Here is a 24,029-nt window from a genome sequence, read left to right on the forward strand (position 1 = left end):
TTGTTGTTGTTGTTGTTTTTGTTTTGTATCACTCAGGCAAGATAAAGAAAGAAATCAGTTATATCAGACACTACAGCTCTGGAGACAATGGCAGTGATGCGGCACTCGCCAGTACAACACTCTTCGATGACTACATCATAAACCTCAAACATAAAGGACCGACGATTCTTATAAATAGATACCAAACTATATATGAAAGCTAAAACTGATACAAAGCCGTATTCTAAGTGAAAGATTGACTTCAGCACAGTTCAATAAGACACACAACAGTAATTAATTAAAAAGTCAAATCACAGAAAGAATCGCTCTTGAAATGAGTGGACTTGAGTTATGCCCTTCAAAGAGGACCTGTTATCGTTTCCTGTTCTGTATTTTTTTCATCCTTATACAGTGGCTTTGCATGACTCAGTTCAAAATAATCCTCATTTATCTTGATGCAGTCTTATCTGCCTTCCCATTCCCTTATAGCATCCTTGTGATTGGCTGCCTCATGCAAACTGAAGATTTGAACTGCAGGTAAGCGGGACTGTGCTCACAACCAGCATCTGAAACAAAGCAAGGAGGGGGAACTGGAATTTTTTATGGCGTGTTATAAATGAAGTGCGTACTGGGACACCTGAAAACAGAAATCAGCTATAATTATAAAGTTGCTATTTTCACATTTCATTTATGTTCCAAGTTATACTGTCGATTGTGTGAAAATAAAAAGGTATAGTCAAAGCTACAGTTTCAACACAAAAATACATTTTACTGCTGATGTTGCCCTTTAGGCACCGAGTAGTTTTTGTGAAACTTGGTTACAACTGGCTAACAAACAGCTGAGCACTGAGCAAAGTGAGGAGTTTGACATGAATGTTAGCTAATCGCTATTCTGTGACATTTCCCTGTGTCGTTAATGAAACATCACTACTACAGTAAAGAGAACATTCTGGTAGAGCCTGCAGATAAGGTAAATGCAGAAAAGCTTACAAACCGACGAGATAAATTCCAGCTTGATTGCTTCCAGCTATACCTTACCATTAGCCCACCACAAACTTGCTACAAATAAAAAAATCCCTCCATTAAAATTTAAAGTAAATGGGAAAAACTGTTGTATCTCATTAAAAAGGCATTTCTGAAAGCTGGACAGAACTACTCGGGGCATGCTGTAATAACTAAATGAATTTTCAGAAAGTATTCAGGAATCTCAAGCTTTAGCTATAAGGTCAGGGTACCTTGCTCCACTATAAGAAACATTCTGGGTAAAAATAAAAGTAGTTAGAAAGAGGAAGGCTGGAACTATGAGTAACCAAAGGAACTAACAGGATGTGCTCCCCGAGGCTTCTGGGACAATTTTCCATGATTGCATATAGTGATAGGAGAAAAATCAAGACCCAGAATATACACAAAAGAAAGAAATGCATTGATATTATAGACTATATTGTTAAAAAACAACAACAACAAACTTAGTGAGCTGGAGGAAAGTGTACATGGAGTATGAATGATGTAAACACCTGATGTAAAACTACAAAAAGTAGCAACGTTAGTTTAAAAAATGAATTCAATAAAGAGCTCTCTGTTGTTTTGTGACAGTTTTAGGAATGTGGCAGCACACCTGGGTTTAATAAGCCTCGTGTTCAGAAAGAATTTCTAAAAGCAGAAACTAAGGCGCAATAATAAAGAACAGATTTAGGCAGGTAGAGCTGCTGCTAATATGGTCACAAGTATTTGAGAGGAGAAAAGCCATGCCCTCATAAACGGAAATGAAATGTGTTTTTCACAGCGTTAAATGTTGAGCATTCAGAGAAGAAGCAGAGAAACTTGCCTAACCCTAACCCCCTAACCCTCTCTGGAGTGGAGTGGAAAAAACAAATAACTGGCCATTAAGCTTAAGCTGGACAAGTACTTTAAAGTCAATACTATTACTACACTTTTTTGGTGGCTATACTTCCAGAGACAGAATAAAACAGGTTCAGGAATAAAACTATATGTTTCTGATTTTAAGAAAAATGCAAGAGTTAAATCCATAAATACAAATCAATAAAAACCAATGCTGATGTTACTGTGTAGCAATTTCCTGTTAAAAATGTTCAAGAAGCATTCAACTGTTTGGCGCTTTCATCTTTTAATATTTAATGTGCTCATGTACTGTGAATGGAACCTGGCATTAAGATGGGATCCAGGGGGTACGTTCTTATTAGATTTTGCCCCCTGATAGCATCCAGACAAAGAGCAATTCAGACGACCTCTTTGAAAAAGAAAAAATCAAGGGTCCAGTGTCCCCTGCCTGGGCCCCACCCTGAAGCCAGCCTGGGGAGCGAGCTTGAGTGCCCCAACCTGGCAACATGGGCCTGCCTTTGTTTGGGTCCACCACCCGCAGGAGGTGGTGAAGTGGTTGGCTGCAATGTGTGTCAGGTAGCACTTAAGGAGGCCCTGGCGGTGGGCAGAGCGGGTATGCTTGTATCATCTTGCTGCCTGTATGTTGTTTTTTTCCCAGTAGACAAGAACGTTGCTTCCTTGTACCTTCACATTGTGGATTGAGTCCTGATGTTGTTTATACGTATGTGCCAAATGACAGTTCAGGGTGCCCAGCCTTCTTGGAGTTACCCCAGTGCTGTGGGGGTACCTCACCTCAGAGGCTTCTAAGCTCACAAGAAGAACAAAAGTAAGAATAGGAGGGGTGTGGGAGATTACCCAACTAGTCTACGTGTATTTTTTTGACTATGTTCTGTGGGGGATCCTGCGAGAAGTTCTCAGATGATCTGAGAAGATCTCAGATGATCAGCCATCAGAAGATGGGTACACTGTACTGTAGGGAGATGGTCAGCAAGAGTACTCAGGTAGGTTTTGGTCTTTAAGTAATGCTCATTTAGTACCAAGGGGCTTAAAGTGTAAAAGAAAAATCCCCCTAACCATCCCACCACCAGCAACTTGAACCGTTGACAAAAGGCAGGATAGCTCCATGCTTTCATGTTGTTTACCCCAAATTCTGACCCCCACCATCCGAGTCATCAGACCAGGCAGATTCCAATCTTCTAATGTCCGGCCTGTGTGAGTGTTGTGAGATTATTACACTGTTACATTATACCTCTGATTTAAGCTTATGAAATCATTATGTAGTTTTAGGTTGCATTATACTCCTGAGTTAGAAGGTGAAATTATTAGATTGCTTAGGCTGATTTGTATTACATTAAACTGCTGATTTACTGTGAATGAATCACACTGTTCTATGGTACTTCATACTGCTGATTTATAAAGAGAATACTGTTTGCAGAGAATCATGGCCGTGCTTTTCTGATTGTAGAAAGAACAAAACATACTGCACAAGAAGCCAAGGCCGTAACCTAGGCTCACTGAGAGAGAAAGAATGTGAATGCTTAGTTCTGAGGGGGCTGAAGCTATAAGAATGTGAGAAACGGTCAGACACTTCGAGATTTTGCCGGACACCCTCCCGTTCACATCTCCCGTCCGGACGTTGGTAATGCTGAGTGTTGTATGGAATAAAGAGAATTGTATTGATTAAAGAGGTTGTTGATTGAGCATTTATACACCGAGTGTTGTTCTTCCTTCAGCCCAAAGATCAAAGAATTGGGATATTTAACAGTGGGTGTGATTGTAGCCTCGATATTCAGTTCTTATGCGGGGCACCTGGTGTGGTCTTCTGCTGCTGCAGCCCATCTGCTGCAAGGTTTGACCTGTTGTTCATTCATAGATGCTCTTCTGCATCCCATGACTTAGCAAGTAGTTATTTTAGTTACTAGTGTCTTGCTACAACTTCAAAGCAGTCTGGACTCATTAAGACTCATCAGAGCAGGAAATGTCATTTCAGTCTTGCATCATCTAATTGTGGTCAGCCTGTGAGAACTGAAGCCTCAGATTTCCTGTTCTTAGCTGACAGAAATGGCACCCACTCTGCTGCAAGCTTTGACATTTGTGCTTTCAGAGATGTTCCTCTCACCGACTGACTGTTGCCTTCTGATCAGGTTGAAGTAATCTGGCTATTCTCCTGATTTCTGGTATCAACAAGGCATTTTTTATCTTGACGACCACCACTCATTAGATATTTCCCCTTTTCCAGACCATTCTATGTAATAAACCCTTGGGATGGTTGTGTGGGACAATCCCAGTAGATCAGCAGTTTCTGAAATACTCCAATAACCATGCTACATTCAGAGTCTTCCAGATCTTTCTGCCCCATCCTGATCCTACATTGAGGTTGTAGATAAATGCAATAAGTTGCTGCTGTGTGATTAGCTGCTGGATATTTGTGTTAATGAGCAGTTGAGCAGGTGTACTGAATAAAGAGTCATGTGAGTGTAACAATATTACCTCTTCGAGTGGAAGTAATAATTTCTCTTTTTTGTAGTGGTAATGGTCGGGGTGGTACTAACAGTAATGCATATTTAAATGCCAATTTCTTGCTTTTCCCTCTGTTTCCGGTGTTTTTGGTCAAAGCAGACACTTGGCTAAACTGTCTGTCTATTTAAAGTTAATTGTTCCATCTGCTGAGTTTTAGTGTCATAAATGCCTCACAGGGGCCAAAGAGATCCATCGAGCGCTCACTCGGCTCACTTTTACTGCTGATATAAAAAGGCTTTGATAGCTACATGTTTGTATCCACAGATGGTATGTTTTCTAATTGCTACGCACTCAGCCCGATCTGACCCTGAGATCACACTTGATGTGTTAAATGTGTTGTCCAGCATTGAAACTCCAATTCATCGCAGATAAGAATCGAAACGCCAGGTTTTTTTTTTCCTACATGTGCAGCCTGAATGTTAAGTCTGCACTGCCTCTGCTAGACGTGAACCATTACATATATTTGGCTTTATCATACTGATTATCACATGGATCATATGTGACTGTTTAATACACAAATCAGTACAGTTTGCACCAACAGGAGTTGTGTTACAGATGAAGCGTCATCTGTCTACACTAGCATCGCTTGTTTCCATCTGCTGGGCCACTATGAATTTGAATTATTAGTGGCATCTGCACATTCCCAAATTGGTAAACTGAAGCCATCTGTAATTGTATTAACATTGGGATTCTTGTGTTAGTTTATTTCCTGCCCCTTTTGATTGTAGATTAGAAAAACAAAGCGTTTAAATCATTTTTTTCTTCTTTGACATCCTCACGATAAAATGGAGCTGTTAGAAATACAGACAAAGACTGTAAAGCTGGTCTGAATCATTTATTTTGTTTCAAGTCACACAGAAATGTTTGGCTCTGAACTACATCGTGTGTGCAGAGTTACAATGAAAGAACAGCAATGAGTTTCCAGCTGTTGCAGCTCCTAAAAGAACCGTGCAATAACCATTATTTTTAAAATCAGGACAAAGACAAACACTGTAAATGACACTATGGATAAGTCATTAAAAATATTGACATAAACGACACACCCACTGGTTAGAGTGGATTATCTGTACAGCCTTTGGCGTGACATAGCTAAGCTCTCCTGAATAACTCCTACTATTGGGTTGTCTGGGCCTCGTTCACTGACAACCTGAGAAAATCTGTTTTGAGGCAACAACGATGTTCTCTTAGCAACATGCCCCGTTAACTAAGGCACTAGTTTCCCTGTATAAACAAAGGAGGAAAAACACTTTACAGTACTCTGATACTTTTCCCAATCCAACTGTAGCACAGTCACTAGTATTCAAGTACCTGAGAGAATTGCCACATTGTCTTTCAGCACTCAGTAACAGTGGTTACACATAAGAATGCACATAGCACCAGCCGGGTACGTCTTCCTGACGAGAACACGAAACCACCCGTAAGCATCGAGAAATATAACAACTGTTCCTTCAGATACTTGTCTGGCTGTAAACGTTTAAGGCTTTAGTGATCATTTTCTTAATGTCTAGAATGGAAGGATTGTCCAACCACCGTCATTGTAAACCGGCGTTCAGCAGCTCACACGTGTCCTTTTACACCTGTTTTCGTGTATCTAAATCTGAATGGGCCGATTACTACAAAATTACGGGTACATTCTTCAAATACTTAGTGCTAAAAACTTAATGTTTCATTACAGACCCTGTAATCGACATATTTTCACTAAGATATAAATAGCAACTGGGCTACAACAAAGGGTGAAGAATTAGCAAGGGTGTAACGATTACAAAGCAAAACTCGAAACAGTGATCGAATCATCGGCGATGCCGTGTTGCATGCCTGTTTTCCTGTGCTGTGATACCCATGCAGAGAAGTTAATGCCTGAAGTGTGGCAGTGTGGTGAAAGCTGTAACATTAAAAGACTGTTTCTGGTTATTTGTCCCCTTTAAAATAATATTATTTATGTATGTATGTATGTATGTATGTATGTATGTATGTATGTATGTATGTATGTATGTATGTATGAAAAGCATAAAATGAAATGTGCTTTTGGATAATCGTTACAGCCCTTGTAAATAGGTAGCTTGATCATTCTAGGAGGAAACATAAAATGCAGCTGTGACCGGCTCCCATCACAGGAGGGCACTGTTGCATTGGTAATACTGCCTTACTCTTAAACCTAACCTTGAGGACGTCTCGATAGTTTTGAGTGTCTGATTTCACAGTGTGACACCCCTTTCATAAAACTCAGTCAATTAGCAAAATATGAGACTCTCCAGGATTTACAAGAAAACATTCGATACTCTTGGAAAGTTCTTAATTTATCTTTAGAAACATAGCACCAAAGGTTTAAAACCATATTCTTTGTTTCATTTTCGGTTCACCGCCCTCAATTTTTAAGACGGCGCGTTCAACACAAGCTCCCGTCTCTTCAGCTGGTTGGATGGTGGCCAATGTCGAGTCTCCTCTGTGCTGATCCCCTTTTTCGGACAGCTGGCGCAGCACTGACTACACTTCCCAGAGTGCCCGGGGTCTGAAAGAAAGCCTTTGAAGAAGATGCTGGGGTTTCCTTGGGCGTATGTGGAGTCTGTAAAGAGACAGAATGCATTTAGGGAACATTTAGACAACCCAACGCATAAACAGCAGCCACTGCCAGCAGTAGATGCAAGCTCACTTGCTGAAAGGTCAGTGGAAGTCAGGAGACTGAATATTATCTAAGAAAATGGGTGGGTAGACATGACTCTACACACTGAAAGTGAGAGTGGGATTAATGCATCATTACAACGTGGTCATTAACTTGTCCTATTGTTCATAACGTCGCGTGAATTTGCTGCCCAGTAACTCTATCAGAGCTAAACCAGCATCACTACACTGGTCTTTGCAGGCAGTAAAGTTCATTCCCATTTAACAAGCTGGAGATTAATCAGTCTTAACTGCTGTGACACAAAGTGTCCAGATGAGTAAATGAGGGTAAACCTTCCATAAAACAGATGCTGCACTTGCTCTCGTGTCAAGCTGTGTTGTGACATTTTCCAGTGCCTGATACGAGAAAGGTCATGTTTCATTATGAAGGCTAATTACATTGATGTATTTTAGGGCAGACAGCTGTGTGTGAGAGAGAGCAGGGTTACAGCAGTACAGTCAGTTCTTACCAGTGGTTCTGGCGTGTTGATGCTGATGGTCTGTTGTGGTCTCGAGGGAGAATGTGGCGTGCCAGCTGACGACCTGTAAAGCCCGCTCTGTTCTGGAGTGGACGGCGGTGGAACCGGCACCACACTATACGGCGCCCCCCCCACCATGAAGTGGGCAGGTGACATCATGGCAGGCAGACCAAAGCTCAGTTTTGTGTGAGCATCAGAGCCTTGCTGCTGTAGACTGCCGGCCACCAGGGGGTAATGGGAGAGGGCAGCAGATGGTACCAGGACATAGGGCAGTGCCAAGGTGGGAACACTGCTGGGAGGAAGTGCTAGACTGGCCGCTGGTTGTCCAGCTGAGAGCAGGAAGTTGAGGCCATTTAATCCTAGAAAAGAGGACAGGAGACCGATTAAAAGGTTTGAAGGATTTCTTTTTCTTCTTCTTCTTTTTTTTTTTTTTTTTACAAAGCAAAGATAAATAAAATTCAGTTCCCAAATCCTGGGAATAAAGCGCTCTGGATTTCCAGCACTGAAAGGACCTGCTGCAGGGAATATTCTCAGTAAAAGAGTGAAAGGGTGCAAATCATAGTGTCCCTCTACTATCACAACAAATCATAGTTAACATCTTGCTCTGCGTGCTGCTAAAACAGTGCATTACCTGCATTGTTGGGGACATAAAGGTAGTGCGACGGCTGAGCGTGCTCACTGCTGGTGTTGCCACCCCCACTCTCGCCGATCACCTGCTCTCTGCAGAGGCCTGCTGCTGCTGCTGCTGCACCAGCTTGCGAGCACTCTGCTGTTTCCCTGCAAGCTTCAGCTCGAGTCTGGAAAGAGCAGGAATGACATCTGATGTTACAGCCTTATGAGCTGCATTTGTTACAGTCCTTAAAACTCAGACTATAACACGTCTCCCCTTCTAGTAACAAAGTCAAGTCATGTTCCTGGCTTACGGTTTATTTTCTCAGGCAACCTTTTAAAAAGACCAACCTAGCATGTGACACCGAACCATCCAGTTACTTTGATTTTATGTATCCTGATTAACTGCACCAGGTTTTCAAATGATCAATTATCTTATACTCTACTGAGATGAGAAGTCTTTAATTACACCACACAAGACTTATCCTGATCAGTGAGCATGGCACATTTTCCATTTTCAGTTTAACTGTCTGCCGTGGTGAATTACTAACAGGATTTTCTGACTGTCAGAATTACGGCACCGAACCGAATAATTAGCTTGGAGTTAGTTTTTAACTGGAACAAGAATAGCAATTAGCAGCAGAAATTAAAATCCACATCGCCACAGAATACCATCTCACCTTTTCACATTTCTCTAACGCAGAATTTCCCTTCTTTTTAAGTACCATCTCCTCCTCCTCTCTTTCTTCCTTCTTCCTCTTCGTTGCCTCCAACCTGGGTGAGGTGTGACCTTCAAGCATCTGGTTTGGCGTTTCTGGCGGTCTGTACAGCATGACCACGGAGGGTTGGGACAGGCTGGGCAAGTAGGCCAAGCAATGGGAAGACGGGGAAGCAACAAACAGGTGCTCCGGGTGGGGGAGTGGTGCCAGAAGGGTGGAGGACGGGGAAAGGGCAGTACTGCTGTTGTGCATGAGCCGAGTCTGCGGTGGTGTGCCGGGTCGGTTGCTGAAAAGGGGGGGGGGGGAAAGAAAAGTAAGCTATATTTCTCCTGCTACTTGTAGACTGAGTTTTTGCCAAGAATCTGATTGAGAAACATTTGTTTATGACTACAAGCATTAGATACTGCAGTGTTCGACTAAAGTGGAACACTGCTTCTCAAGCCTTAGCTTCTAAACATTTTGACCAAATTGTTCCTGATACAGAGGAACCACAGAAAGTTAAGTCACAAATCAGTCTCTTGCACACGTCAGTAGCCCCCTATCTATCTCAGATAGCAGGCTTACATGTGCTTAGGCTTAAAACTTTCCTTTTAGATAAAGCATATAGTTAAGCTGGATCAGGTGACCCCGAATCCTCCCTTAGTGACCCTGCAATAGGCCTAGGCTGCTGTGGACTTCCCATGATGCACTGATGTGTATTATGGGAAGCCCATGGGAAGATGTGTTGGTTATGATCAATGTGTTTTGTTTTGGTCCCATCTTCCTGCCATCACCCTCAAGTGCTCACAGCGGTTGGCTGCCCCTCGCTGGTTCTGCTGGTTTCTTCTTGTTAAAAGGGAGTTTTTCCTTCCCACTGTCACCATGAGCTTGCTCAAAGTGGGTTGTCTGACTATTGGGGTTTCTCTCCATTATTGTGAGGTCTTTACCGATATTAAGCGCCTTGAGGCAACTGTTCTGATTTGACGCTATATAAATAAAAGTAACTTAAATAAAAGTAACTTAAATTGAAGGTGAAGGCATATTTGTAATGGAGCATGAGCTTTACGCACATGACTAGATATTTGAAGTTAAAGGGTAAAGTGTGCAGGATGCAGACATAACAAGATGAAATAAAGTTTTTTTCTTAAAACTTTGCTCTCGCATCAGAACACTTTTTTTTGTTAAATAGCATAACATTACAGGGTCCTGGCCATAACAAAGCCTCCAGTGGCAATGAGTGAGTAAATGACAAATAAGCAGGTTTCAGCAAACTGTACAAACTGTGCAGTTTTTTAAGCACAAGCTTTATGGTCCTGAATCCTGCTTTCCATGGTTTGAAATGCAGGTAAAAAAATTCCTGACCTGATCAAAAGGTTACTGTGTTAGAGCTGGGTCTGTGTGCCCCTACAATATCTCAGCTGAAACGCAGACTTGAAACTGGCCACAGGCATAAACTTCTAGCTCTCATCCTGTGGGCTACCACTGCCCCCGGTGCACTTTTGCCTAACTTCATTTTTAAAATATTCCTTTTCAACACACACTTCCATGTCTTATTATCTTACTCCCCCACAAAACACTTAACAGCCACAGCCTTGAGGCAGCTGTGGTTTGGCCAAGAGTAGTTTAGTTAATAATAGGAAACAACATGAACTACTGTGTACTCCATGTATGCCGCCAACTTATACACTCATAGGAGACAAAAACTATTAATGTCCACAGAGTCAGCTCCTGTTACATGTAGCCTTGAGCGAAACACATCAGCCAAATCAAACACTGGCACTGAATGTAAAACATAACGAATAAGAGAAGGTTGCAAAATAGACTCTGTAAGGGAGAGGGCAGCATCTTTTAACCTGACAACAGAGATGACTTTGAATGTGTCATGTATAAAACTCAAACAAAAAACTTTTGGTTTAATAGTAACACTTCAAATGGAGAAAGCTGATCTTTGAGATGACCCAAGTATCTGTGTGTTAGCGTTTACTCACTCAGCATTACTTCCAAACTGCAGCTGACACGCTGCACTGTTGCTTGTAGTCCTTCTGGAATAATCCACAGGCTGGTTTTGCAGGGCTGCAGCATAGAGACAACAAACAGACAGGATATTGAAAAAGCTCTATGCCAGTGGTTCTTAACCTTGTTGGAGGTACCGAACCCCACCAGCTTCATATGCGCATTCACTGAACCCCTCTTTAGTGAAAAATAAAATGTGATTTTTTTACTGGTGCACAAAATGAGCCATGCATGTCATGGCGAAGGCTCTGCCGAATCCCTGAGACCGACTCACCGAACCCCTAGGGTTCGATCGAACCCAGGTTAAGAACCACTGCTCTATGCTGTTCCGCAGAGTCAAAGCGCACGACTTGCAGATTTAAAAAAAGGCTCGGGGACGCTTGGCCGTCTCCCGCCACCCGATTGGAAACAAACAACTCCCCCAAAAATAAAATCTCTTACCGGTTACTTCACGTCTCGGGCTGCTGGGTGCGGAGCTGACCTGCCGTTGGACTGCAACAGATGTTGGCGTGATGCTGAAGGAGGCATGACGTGCCATTTTTGCTTTTCTGAGCTCCTGTCCTGGCTGTGCAGACTCAGATGAAGCGATGGCTGCTACATTCAAAGTGTTTCCTACAGGTAGATGGATGACGACTGATTTAGGGTAAGAGCAATGATGACAAACGCAGTTCTTAGATTGACAAAGGTCTGGACTGTCTTATATTTTCAAGTTACTCTAGCAGAGTTCACTGAAGTCATCTTTAACTCTCACCAGCATTCACAGAGCTGCTGAATTCAACCGGGCCGAGCCACTTGAAGGCCGGCTTTCTGCCCCTCTCCTCTCTGACATGAACCTTCTTTATGAGGCTGAGGCTGGTCAGCACGTTGGCAATATCATACAGACGCCGCACCTTAGCTGGAGATCACACAGACACAGTGTTTAGTTTGGTGAAATACTGTTTCCTGGAATCTATACACGTCACTATACACGTTGCAGCACTTCTGGATTTCTTACTTTTGTACTTGCTGTGACTTGATGAGTCCTGACTCTCCTCGATGAGGACCTTTGCTGCTGCATCCAGGGTAACAGTCTGAGTTTTGGACACCAGGAAAAGCATGACAAACTTCTGGCTCATGATGCGCAGAGATTTGTCTTTCCTGTTGCTACCGGCTGCAAAGACAAGCAGAAGAAACGGACAGTGTAAAAAGCTACTGCTTTCTTAATTAGCAGTGAAAATCAGCCCACTAAAAACCAGTGAATCGTATGTTTAATTACATTTTATTCATTAATAACAGGCACCAAAACTCCAAACAGAAATTCAAAGTACTTGTCAACATAAACTTGTTTCTTCTGTACATCCTCAGTCTGAATGAAAACATTTCAGAGACGTGAAATCAAACCTGAAACCTCAGTACAACTTTTACAAACTAGATCTTTATTAGAATCCAGCCACATTATAAGTCTGCAAACGTACAACCTCTTAATGACAAGCTGTGAGCAGACAGAGGCAGCGTCGCTACGGTAACCAGGCTTGAATCCATTCCTGTGGGTTTAAGGCCTTATTCAGCTTTAGTGTTAAGCATTTGCCCGTGAAAATAAGCCTACACCTAAACTGTTACATGCAGGCAACTGAAGTGATACTTAGTCTAATGAAGACTACGGTTAACGTCTAATCTTTATTTGGAGCCAATATGGAAGAAAAGGCACACTCTCCTTATAGTGTTCATTTTAAACACTCAAAACTCTTCATCTCCAGTCTTATTTTTCAGTTTATTACCGCTTCCAGCATCTCCTTCCCCCCCGTCATCCTCTCGGCCCGGTCCGGTCTCCCTGGCCTCGTTGGCCTGCTCCATCTGGAGGTGGTAGCCCTGCTGTCGGCCCTCACACTGCAGCTCCTCCAGGGTGGCTTCCAGCCGCTGACGACCGTACCAGGTGTAGCTGTTTTTGGCTATCCGCCCCACAATCGTCAGGGACTCCAACACATTCACGATGTCGTAGATCCGCCGCCGTTCCACCCCTGACAGGATTACAGCAACATTTCTCTAAAACATGTGCACGATTTGAGCAGCAGTCATTCCCAAATTCAATAGCAGTGTTTTCCTGGCCCCATGAAGAGTTTACAGTGAGACAAATTGTAGTCATCTCCTTCTCCTGTGTCCAACTGCTGCTGCTGCTCTCAAATTACTGGTTCTTACCCAGATTGGCTGCCACTTCATCCAGCGAGATCCAGATGGGGCTGTGAAGCGGTGGGTAATCAGGATAAAGGGCAAGGAACTTCTGGCAAAGCAGACCCAGACTTTTCTGCTTTCTGCTCGGCTTTTTCTCTGCATCGTCCTCTTCATCAGCGGCTTCAAACTGGACAGAGATCAATGCCGTTGTCTTTTGGATTAGTCAACCAATCCAACAATCCACAGCTTAAATGACTAGTCTTTAAACAGGACTTCAATAAAATATATTTTTCGGAGAATATTAATTTAAACTACAACACAATAAATCCAATCTGTGTTAAAATGTCCTTTTAAAACAAACAAACAAAAACAAAACACCACACCTGACAAGAATCTTCCACCTCTGGATCCTCCACCACATTATCTGGGCTCGCTGGCTGGTCTTTATCATTCTCTATTGGTCTAAACAGCACCTTTTTCATCTCTCTGTCCCGGATGTCTGGGCTCGCCGCGCTGATCAGCATCTTCAGGTTAGCCGTTGGTGTCCAGGGTTCGGTCAGAGACGTGTGTTTGATGGGGGTAATGTGGGCGAGCTCAGAGGGAGCACCTTTTCTGTTGATCAGCAAAGTAGGAAGGGTGGACTCTGCAGATTTTAGCGGTGTTGATTTTCTCTTCTCTGCACACATGTTCTCCTGTGATGGAGACAGTTATGTGATCGAATTAGTGCAGGTTTGCCTTAATAAAGGCTCAAATATCCTCTCATACAGAATGAATTGCAAAGGGGTCATTTTATAGCAAAGAATGATGAAAGAAAAACATGTAATCCTGGTTGAATTTATTCATACCAACTCATCCACTATATAAACACACATCTCCAAAGATCCGAATAAGCCATCCATATGCTGAATCTGAGACCGGAGGCCTGCTCCTGAATCTGGAGGAATCAAGCAACTCACACTGATTTGTACAACCCTCAAGATCTTATTTAGCACTGTAGCCCACAGCCCTTGCTGCTGAAAGCCAAAAGCAATAAGCTCTCACGTGACTGAACACAGCGCTCTGATTGCGCTGATTTCAAAGCTTTCTTTCAGATGAATCTTATAAAACCTGCCTCACCTGATTTAAAGCAGGGTGCCACCTTAGCCTACCTTTTGTTCCCCGCGAGCCCCATCCTCCTCCTCCGGCACCACCGTTGAACTCTTCCTTGGACTTGAGAGGTCTTTCAGTGCGAGGCATTGAACCTCCATCTGGGAAAAATGCGTTCCAAAGTAAAGACAAATATTGAGAATGGGAATTGTAAAGTTACACTTAAAAGTAAACCCAGATCCGTGGTCAGCTGAATTTGGCGCAAAGAGCATCGGCTAACTAGCCTTCATAAAGCTAACTGCGCTGCTCTTCCTCAACCCTGTAACTTTACAGCTGAAGTGCCGCATTAACTTTTTAGCTGACAGTAATTAGTTTACAGCTACAGGTATTAATATACAACGTTAGTAGAATGTTATTTCTAAGTTGCAACACGAGTTGCGGCCGTAAATTATTTTATGCAAATGGTCCACAGCTTTAGCCGTTGCTGAGCCTGTGAATAGAGGTAAATGCGTTTCTGATGGATGTTATAAGTCAGTAAGACTTAGCATTAATTAGTTACCTAGCCAGGGACACTGTTATAGCTGTGTTGCAGAAACCCTCCGGAGGGAAATCACCACTCTTTACCTTCGCTGTTGAATGAATGAAATCGTCAAGTGTGGCTCTGCGTCCCCGTTTTACACACTTGTCAGGGCGCCGCTCCTTCAGACCGACATAGCAGTTTATTTCCCTCTTCAGAAAGAAGCAGGCAGTCCTTCTCAAATCCTTTCTTCAGACTCCTGTTCAGCTATACTACTCCTTGGAGAATCCAACATCACCCGCTCAAGCTTGTTTTCTGGCGCTCTCCTACAGCTGGGTCACTCAGCCAATCAGCGGTCAGCTGACTGACTCCGTCATACGGCTCCAGCCACTCAGTGCTATTGTACTCGGGTGCGCGCCTCAGATAATACCAATGAGGGACCGGACGTCCACGCCTCCAGATCTGTGTTGGCGGGGCAACCGGCGCGTTTATGTTCACGAAGATGGTCATAAGAAGATGTCTCACTCTAGTGATTTTATTTTCCTACATGGAACCTGAAGTTCTGGCTGATTAAATTTGAAGGTGTTTGATGTATTCTAAAAGTTTTTGTTAGGTTTTTAATTAAAAGAATTTACACGACTCGAAGTCTAGACAGCGAGTAAATTTGATGGGGAAAGTACAAAAGAACAACAACAATAATAATAATAACAATAAAAAGCCCAGCCTTCTCACTACAGTGTGGAAATTCGTGGGTACCCTGTGCTCATGGTTTGCGATTTCTTTAGTAAGTATTTGGTAATACCTAAAATTTATTTAAAATAAAAACTGACATTTATTTCAGAGCCTGTTCCTTTTAGGCATACTGTGAGTAGCCGACACTTGAGAGGTCAAGGAGTTACTTCTATAGACGATCTTTGTTTCTCAGCTGAGAAGTTTGGCTTGTCTGCGTCTTCTCCCACGGTCCTAGCAGCGGCAAGTAGAACTTTTTTTGCGCCTACAAAGGCGCTTTTAATATGTTCAGCTTAATCACTCCGGCGCTAGTCTCTGTGGACGGCTGTAATTAGCTGATCAGCTGCTGAAACAGACAGATGGGAGGCGGCGGAAGGGGGAGGAGCGCGAGTGGCGCTAACAGTACCTGGGCCATAGCGGGAAAAGCGGCGGTGGGAAAGTGGGCTCACTTTCTAGCAGCCGGGATCCCGCCCTGTATGCAAACTGGTATGCAAACTGGCAGAGGACGAGCTCTCAGTCACGAACCCCAAATGCTTGCATAATAGCCCCCAATACACACAGCATGCCGCCAGCTCCCAGTCAGATGTGAGCTACAGCAGAAAACGTGTAACCTCAAAGGTGTTTATGTCAAAGCGCAGGAAACGTGCCTGTATTTCAAGACTGTAGGGTTGCTAAATTTGAGTTATGTCTATCACAGAAAAGGTCAATGACAGTGGCTTGCAAATAATGACTGTAGCAGACTGCTTTTCTCAAGTTTGAAGAGATGAAGAGATAAAACAAATAATTTAATTACTAAACTACATGGTACATCTGGGGACAAAAATGTCGGTGTCCAATAATTTTGCTGGATTTCTAGTGCAGTGCAAGAATTTGTGCTTTTTATGCATCAATTTACAATTTGTTTTCTCGCTTTTTAAGGGAAAACATAAACCAGGTAACAATTCAAATGAATGTAACATATCGATCTCAGGCATTCTGTGGTTTCTCAAATAGTTGTTAGTTACTACTTTCACTGTCACTCACAGACAGCATGCTGTCACCAAAAAACAAAGAAGAAAATCTTGCTGTCATTCAAATTCACGTCATTCATGCATAAAAACTCGCTTTTCCTCCCCCGAGAGGCTCTAGGGCAGAGATTATATCTCTTGGGTTGGCTTGTTAACACACTGGTGTTCCCCCTAAAAAGCTGGATGAAGTGGCTGGGGAGAGGGAGGTCTGGGTGTTTCTGCTTAGACTGCTAACTCCTATCACAGGGACCTGGGTAAACTTCAGATAATGGACGGATGGATAGTTACTTGTGACAAAATGACTACTGCACACTCTGTTAATCATTTTCTTTGCAAAATGACACAACGATGATTACCTTTATTTATCCTGGTGCTACTCTGATAAACCTATTCCCTCATTTTGACTGTAGCAATGAATTGAAGGCCAACAGTAAAAAAAGCAACCAGTGTTTCTAACTGATCCAGTTGCATTCAAGCCTTTTGTTCTGCTGGTGTTTGGCTTGATTTGAGGTCAGCAAGTTCAGGCATGTTCTGTGGTGGTTGTTAATGCAATATAGTCAGAGAATTGTTTAAATTCAGTAAACGAAACAGCCCCACTCAGGACAGCATATACATTTACTATGGGAACACAGTAACCATTAGACTGAGAGTAAACAACAGGCTAGTGGTGGAGATTTCCTTTAAAGCTCAAAGGTAAAATCCGTTCTGTCGGACTCCCTCCACTTCTATCTGTTTCTGCCCTTTATTACCTTCCTCTGACTTGTTGTCACTCTGACAGACTTGTTTTCTTGTCCCAGCTTTGCTGCTCTGACCTTTTATTAAACTACTCCCCTGGAAAACTTGTTACAGTTCACACTGATCTCAGTAAAGACATCTGACACTGGCATTTAGGAAAGGTTTCAGACATAATCCTAAAAAAGCATCACCAGTAAACACACAAGAAATAATTTTGGAGAATGTTACTAATAATGGAGGGAATCACAACCTGACATGACAGGAACAACATACAGTCATGTGAAAAAAATGTTTTCACAGCATTCTGCAGTCCTGTGATAAACTAAGTACAGCTTGTTATTTAATAGCTCGTAGAACCACATTTAGCAGCAATAACCTGAAGTAACTGTTTTCTGTATGACTCTATCGGTCTCTTCAACGAGGTTTGTAGGTGTCCGTTTGTGTTCAGCTCTCTTAGACTTTGACTGGATTATTGCTTCCCCTTAATTCTTTTCTTTTTCTGACATTCTGTTTTAGGTTTGCTGCTATGCTTGGAGTCATTGTCCCGCAGCATGACCCAGTTTCAGCCAAGCTTTGGCTTCACATTTGACTCTAGAATACTTTTTAATAAAGAGCAGTTTGCGATTGATGTAATGACTTCACAGTGTCCTGTTCCTGTGGCTGTAAAACAAGCCTGAATCCTCCCTTAGTTATGCTACTATAGGTCTAAGCTGCTGTTCCCATGGTGCATGACGAGTGTTTCTTCTTCACTCACCTTTTTTCACACACTGTTTTTATACACCACTCTGCATTCATTCATTAGTTATTATTAATCTCTGGCTGTCTTCCACAGCATGTCTCTTTCCTGTCTTTCTCACCTCAACCCCAGCTGGTTGTGGCAGATGGCCGCCCCTCCCTGAGCCTGGTTCTCCCAGAGGTTTCTTCTTTTTATAAGGGAGTTTTCTCTTCCCACTCTCACCAGTGCTTGCCCATCAGATGATTGGGGTTTTCTCTATTTTCTCTGTATTATGGTAGTGTCTATACCTCACAATATAAGGTGCGTGGAGGTAACAGTTGTTGTGATTTGTGCTATATAAATAAAATTTAATTGAAAGTTGGTGATTTGATCGTTGGTTGCTCCAGTATGTATACCAAATTAATCTTGAGCAAACCCAAGTTGCTCTCCAGTGTGTTGCAATCTAACAGGGTGTTAATGTTAGATAGAAAGCACTTAGGCATAGAAAAACGTGCTATATACAAACCAGTCTTTTTCTAATTGTACTGTCATAACTCTAACATTGTTGTGTGTTGTGTTGGCAGCGAGCTTTTTAAAAGCAGCCTGCAAACTAAAACAAACCACAACACCCATGTAACACATTATTTTCTGACACTCTCATTAACTGATGACTGACTAGATAAATCATTAATCATCATTGCCTGAAATGGCAATGAGATACTGCTAAGATGTATTCTTTACATTAATGAAGAACATTTCACCCATGGACCCCAACAAAGAGCACATTTTATTTCAATTCAATTCAATTCAATTTATACAGCACCAAATCTCAGCAACAGTCGCCTCACAATAATACATACAGAGAAAAACCCAACAATCACATGACCCCCTATGAGCACTTTGGCGACAGTGGGAAGGAAAAATTGGTCTTTAGCCAGAACGTGATGTTTCTCAAACCTTTCTGTTGAATTCTCACAAATTGTTCCTTACACACACAAATCTGGCATTCATCAGTATTTGGTTAGCTGAATTCAAGAGCAATGCAAACAAATTAAGAAGTGCTTTACTCCATGCAGTACATGCAAATGTTGAAATTCCCGATGTCTTAGGAAATGGAAACCGCATTTTTAAACATTTAAAAAAAAACAACGTATATTTCATTCACTGCTTACATTTTTCTAAGATGCCAACAAAAATCCCCAAAGTGTTAAATAAGAATATGGAATTAGGAATAAACTCAAAGAACATAAAATGTAGTAGTACACTTAATTTATCCTTACAAATCGTCATGGCAACACTAACTTTTTTTTGAAACACTTGATAGCATCAAATTTAGAACAAAGAAACTTTGCACTTTCTTCGTTTCAACATTTCAGTGCTATTGTTACAATATACTGAGAAAATGTGTGTTTAAGGAGTTGGATCCTTCTGTGTTTGTGTTTTCAGCTGAGCAGGCTGTGATTTGTCCGTATTAGGCTGTCGTCAGTTGAGTTTGTTGGGTCTGTAGCGGCCCAGCGTTTCTCTCTCCATTTGCCTTCGCCGATCTCTATGATAAGGCTCACAGTGCAGTTTACCATGCTGAATTTCTCCAAAACGGAACTGGGAAATTTGGATTTGAGGTCAGGGATTTTAGTTTCCCTTTTCATGAATATTAGGATATCATTGTTTCTATATTATAGGTAAAACGGCTGACATCCCCCCCTTTTGTTTAAAGTTCAAGTTTGAGAGTTTAAAGTAGTTTGTCCACCAGAGGGCACTCTGCAGCTTCCCTGTTGGCAACGCACCTGTTTGGACTACAAATACAACAACCAGCTGATCGGAGCAGAGTCGGGCACAGCATAAAGGAGTAATCCAAGACTTGACATTGACATTGTTGTATTGTCTTAACAAGGACCCATAAATAACTACGCATAACAAATTCTATGGAAATTTTATGCATCTGAAAGAAAAATTAAACAGATATCTCCAGACACACTGGACATTTGAATTAACCAGTCGGGGCATTGGGATGACTGTTGCATCCCAAAATCTTAGAGTAGACATGCAGTTATACAAAAATAATGGAAAGTCATCAGAGGCCACAGATGTTACAGTCTTTATTGCATTAGTTCCATTTCAACTGTCTGTAAAAACTAAAACACGAGGAGGCCAGAGGCCGATTTACAGACAGATGATACATTACACAACATGAATAATAATAGATGAATGGCGTGGATAGAAAATAAACCACATCTGAGAGAGGTATTCTCTATCATGAGCGCCTTTAGTGTAAATGGTAGTGTTTGATGCTCACATCTGCAGAGGGACGTGATCCGATTCTACCTGGCAAGCAGGACAAAAGCAGCATTAGAGGAAAACAATCTGCTGCAGTTTGATGTAGTGTCGACTGGCCAGATGCTCGTTAGGGTTCATATGTGTGTGTGATGTATGGGTAATGGAGAACGTCGGACGTCTGCAGGGGGCTGAGCTCAGTGGATTCAGCACAACTCTGCAGTGAAACAGATCGTCGCACGAGGGCTCGATTTCTCAACACATTGCCTCAGCAGGGTCACCACTGAATTCCAAATGTTAGCAGGTGCTGAAAAGTGATCTGTCTTCACTGCCTATGTTTTACATTATTTATATTATCTGAGTAATTTAAAGTAATTTGTACTCCTAGCATATGCTGTCAGGCTTTTAAAGCACTGGGTGCTTATGTGCATATGTGTGTGTGTGGGTATCTGGGGGTGGTCCTGGGGGTTTACTGCCACTGCCAGCAGTTACAACCTGGAGAAAGTTTGTGTCTAAATGAAATAAGACTACTTCGTTTATGTGTTTTGTTTTGGCCAAACCAAAAATTAATTCAAAAGATGCTGAGTTTAAAATAAAAATATTTTTTAACATCACTTTTGATATTTTTTTTTAAATTAAAATCACTCATTATTTTCAAAAACTTTCAAACTCTAAAGCAGGGGTGTCAAACTCAAATACACAGTGGGCCAAAATTCAAAACTGGAACAAAGTCGCAGGCTAACGTTAATATTTATTGAAATATATTTATTCCTCCAGATATAAGAATGAATCTTTTCTTATGGACTCAAACACGTTTTGCTGAAAAACTGAATATGGAACAAGCAAAGCTTAATACTAAACAATATATATATATATTAGCTGTATAATACCAGTAGGCCAGCTCTGATAGTAATTTGGTATGGCTTTGCGGGCCAAATGTAATTAGGCTGCGGGCCAAATTTGGCCCGTGGGCCAGAGTTTGATATTGTTGAAAACACGCAGTTCTTTGAATCTTTGGGCTGAAGGAAGGACAATACTCGGTGTATAAATGCTCAATCAACAATCATTTATTTGCATACAATTCAACAATAAGAGCATTAGAACGTCCGGACGGGAGAGATGCTACCAGAGGGTCAGGCACATGTCTCAAAATGGTGACGGGTTGCTCAGCTTTTTATAGTCTCTAGTGGCCCCCAGCTAGTCGTAAAAGCCAAAACATCACATTTTTTCCTCTGTTACAGCGCCTAAGTTATGACCTCGGCAGTTGTTTCTCTGCTTTCTGTAAGGTGGGGGTGTGGAATGTGGTCTATCTATCTCCCCTGTCTTTAGACACAGAGTCTCCTGCTTACAACCTTCTCTTCATGATTCAACAATTAAGCATGTCAAGAAAACAGTGTAACACATTCCCAGCAGATCAAGGATACAGAGTGATGCACCTTTATCTAATAAACTAATATGTGAATATGTTCTGTTAACTCAAAAGTATAATGAGAACTAAACTACATACAGATCACACACTCTATTTTAAAGGGTATAATATGATCTACAACAATATCATAATTCAACTATTTTGATTACATCTATAAGGTAACATATAATAACAGAATAATATCACAATACCCTCTTTTGATCTCTCATTAAAGAGATCACTAATAACAAGCACTCCAGGGTCGCAAGGTCCAGGTTTTCTTGATCCTGAGGCCCTCTGTCCCCCTTTAACGGGTGGACCATATGGGGGATGACCTCTGTGTTCACGCAGTTCAGATGCAAGCAAAGTTAGATTTACAACCATAACAGCAGTTACAGATGACACTCCCATCACTCCCCATTTCTCCCACAGCTTTATTTTGGTGCTCCAGTTTTCCACTCCCCTTTTAATGCCCCCTTATACCTTTCAAATGTACTTAGACTAGAACCTCTGTCTAAGGAGCTTTTAACCTTTATTTTTATTGCTGCAGCTACCAGTGTCTTCCAGTTGGGTGATTCTCAGCTTCTTTCTTCGACCTCCGGGGTTAGACCACCCTTTAGTCATTGCACAGTTCTGGGGATTATTCCGCCCCGATTTCAAACAAGGATCTGTGTGTTTTGGGTTCACCGGCGTGTCCCCCTTTTTGCCAAGAGCCTCTCGAACCTCGTTGGTCTGGTGTTCCTGGTTTTCGCCAACCCCTTCATGGTTATTGCTGTGTTTGTGGGATCCATCTTCTCCAGGAGCCCAAACGTCATGACACTTGACCCCAGTTGCTGTCTCGGCAGTCCCTACATCTGTCTCTGCTGTGAAGGGTCCTCACATCTCCGTGTCCCCGTCTGGTGTCTGTTCCTTTCTCTGCAAGAGACAGAAAACCAAAACACCTCTCTCCCTAGCCTTGATAATCTAATATTGTTATCCATTGTTGTTCTAATGATTCAAATTTGGTTTAAAATATTATGTTCAGGACCTATTCTAATCATAATCTATGTGTGTGTAAAAGAAATCAAAAATTAGTGAACCCTTTCTAAGTCTAACACATTATAAGCTTAAGTTTTACCATAGCTAAATTATTAAACACAGAAATAACGTCATAAGATGTTCATAAAACCATTGTTTGATGTTCGGACTCAACTCCCCCTTTTTGACACACTCCCATGTGTCAATTCATTGGAGCTAGACAATTAAAAGAGAAGGTTAGTGACATCATATCTCAGAAAGTATCAGAAATTCTTCTCTCGAGTACCGTTGCTCCAGCCTTGTCATCCCTGAGGATCTTCGATCCCGAAAATGTCCCTTCTCCTCATGTAATAAAGTCTGTCATCCTTCCATGCCCTGGTAACTGGTCCATCCAGAGCTGTAACATTTTGAAATGTACATACAACAAGCCAAACCACACCTTGGTCACACCAACCCTTTTCTGCCCCGAAGATGTCCAATGCCATCCTAGTATGGACTGTCAAAAGTGGCTTTAACGCTGACTATCCTGACAATCCATTTTATAACGTTTCCTGGTCAGATTTGCCAATCTCTGCACCAGGGTTGTAATAGTTTTGCAATTTTCATCAGTTTATATTAGTTTTTACCAATTCTTTGCTAGTTTAGTGTAGTTTTTATTTTCTGAAAATCCTTAGTTTCAATTTAGTTTTATTTGTGTTTTGCAAAAATTAAGTGTAACAAAATCCCAGTCCCACCATATCAGTCATGCTCTTCTGGTTATCCTTGGGTGTTGAGACTAATAACTATTAACTCTTGCCGCACCGAGTGGTCCTAATTTTGGTTCAAGTGAATCGATAACCTTTTGAAGGCGATTGTTTCACACCTTTATTTAGATGTCCCAGTCCTGTTGTCTCGGGATACATCACGCTGCCTTATCTGGGGTTAGCTGTTTTCTGGGGATGCGGGTTGAGTGGGTGAGCTCTTCAAGGAGGGGGAGTGTGCTCCCCCTGATGAGGTCTTCTAGGTAAGCTAGGTTAACCTTCTTGTGTGGGCTTTTCAAGTGCACTTTAAGGTTAGTGGGACTTTTAGTTTTATAAATGTCCCTCATGTCCCCCTGATGACCCAGTATTTCATTTTTGCACACTGTAGTACACATTTTAGTTTTTGCTTGTAGCTCGCATACTCTACTTGCCACTCCTCTAAGTCCTGATGTTTCTTAGAGAGGGCAACAGTACCTTTAAAATTATATCACACGTGTGGGGGTGTGGCCTTGCCAATTGTTTTGCCCACCTTTTCAAAATGGCTGGCGTGCCCACAAGCATATTTCATGGAAAAAGAAAGGTAAGCTTGATATTTACATTTAAAATGTTTTGTTAAACTCAGATTTTTATTTTATTCTTTTTTGCAAGTACCCCTCCTCGGTGGCGAGAAACTGTTGGTGTGGTCAAGTGGGTGCTCTAGAAACAAACGCTCAGGACAGAACAGTTATCAGTCATGTACTTCCTACAAATTTTGCATATGTTTTATTCCATATTGATCCTCTGAGTGTAATGGTACATTTTAATTTGAATTTATCCAAACTAAACACAATATTTTCTTTATTTACTTTGCTCTTGTTCTTT

The 24,029-nt window shown here is 41.9% G+C and overlaps 2 protein-coding genes across 2 annotated transcripts in view; one reads left to right on the forward strand and one right to left on the reverse strand.

The window, feature by feature from the left end:
- Positions 1–24,029, forward strand: part of LOC147309449 (serine/threonine-protein kinase pim-2-like) — a 581,324-nt gene that overhangs the window by 437,589 nt on the left and 119,706 nt on the right. The window lies entirely within an intron of this gene.
- On the reverse strand, positions 5,168–14,986 carry e2f7 (E2F transcription factor 7). Its single transcript, XM_086269904.1, has 13 exons — positions 14,654–14,986; positions 14,092–14,190; positions 13,327–13,635; positions 12,971–13,130; positions 12,553–12,792; positions 11,790–11,945; positions 11,547–11,690; positions 11,237–11,407; positions 10,771–10,855; positions 8,765–9,089; positions 8,107–8,272; positions 7,467–7,834; positions 5,168–6,901 (listed from the first exon to the last, which is right to left on the reverse strand). The coding sequence occupies exons 2-13, from the start codon at positions 14,188–14,190 to the stop codon at positions 6,746–6,748; spliced, it is 2,379 nt and encodes a 792-aa protein (XP_086126030.1). The 5' UTR covers positions 14,654–14,986; the 3' UTR covers positions 5,168–6,745.

This window comes from Aulonocara sp. 'chitande type north' Nkhata Bay, linkage group LG17 (assembly GCF_057382095.1).
Source record: "Aulonocara sp. 'chitande type north' Nkhata Bay isolate Kocher_YH1m ecotype deep benthic linkage group LG17, A_spYH_male_GT1.1, whole genome shotgun sequence".
In the NCBI taxonomy this organism is placed as follows: Eukaryota; Metazoa; Chordata; class Actinopteri; order Cichliformes; family Cichlidae; genus Aulonocara; species Aulonocara sp. 'chitande type north' Nkhata Bay.

Bases quoted from the DNA above. Each gene is read 5' to 3' on its own strand.
- e2f7 (XM_086269904.1), bottom strand. From the start codon at position 14,190: ATGGAGGTTCAATGCCTCGCACTGAAAGACCTCTCAAGTCCAAGGAAG. The intron at 11,408-11,546 runs GTGAGAGTTAAA...ATCTACCTGTAG, and splicing joins CAGCAGCTCTGTGAATGCTG to GAAACACTTTGAATGTAGCA. The intron at 7,835-8,106 runs GTAATGCACTGT...CCTCTTTTCTAG, and splicing joins TTATGTCCCCAACAATGCAG to GATTAAATGGCCTCAACTTC.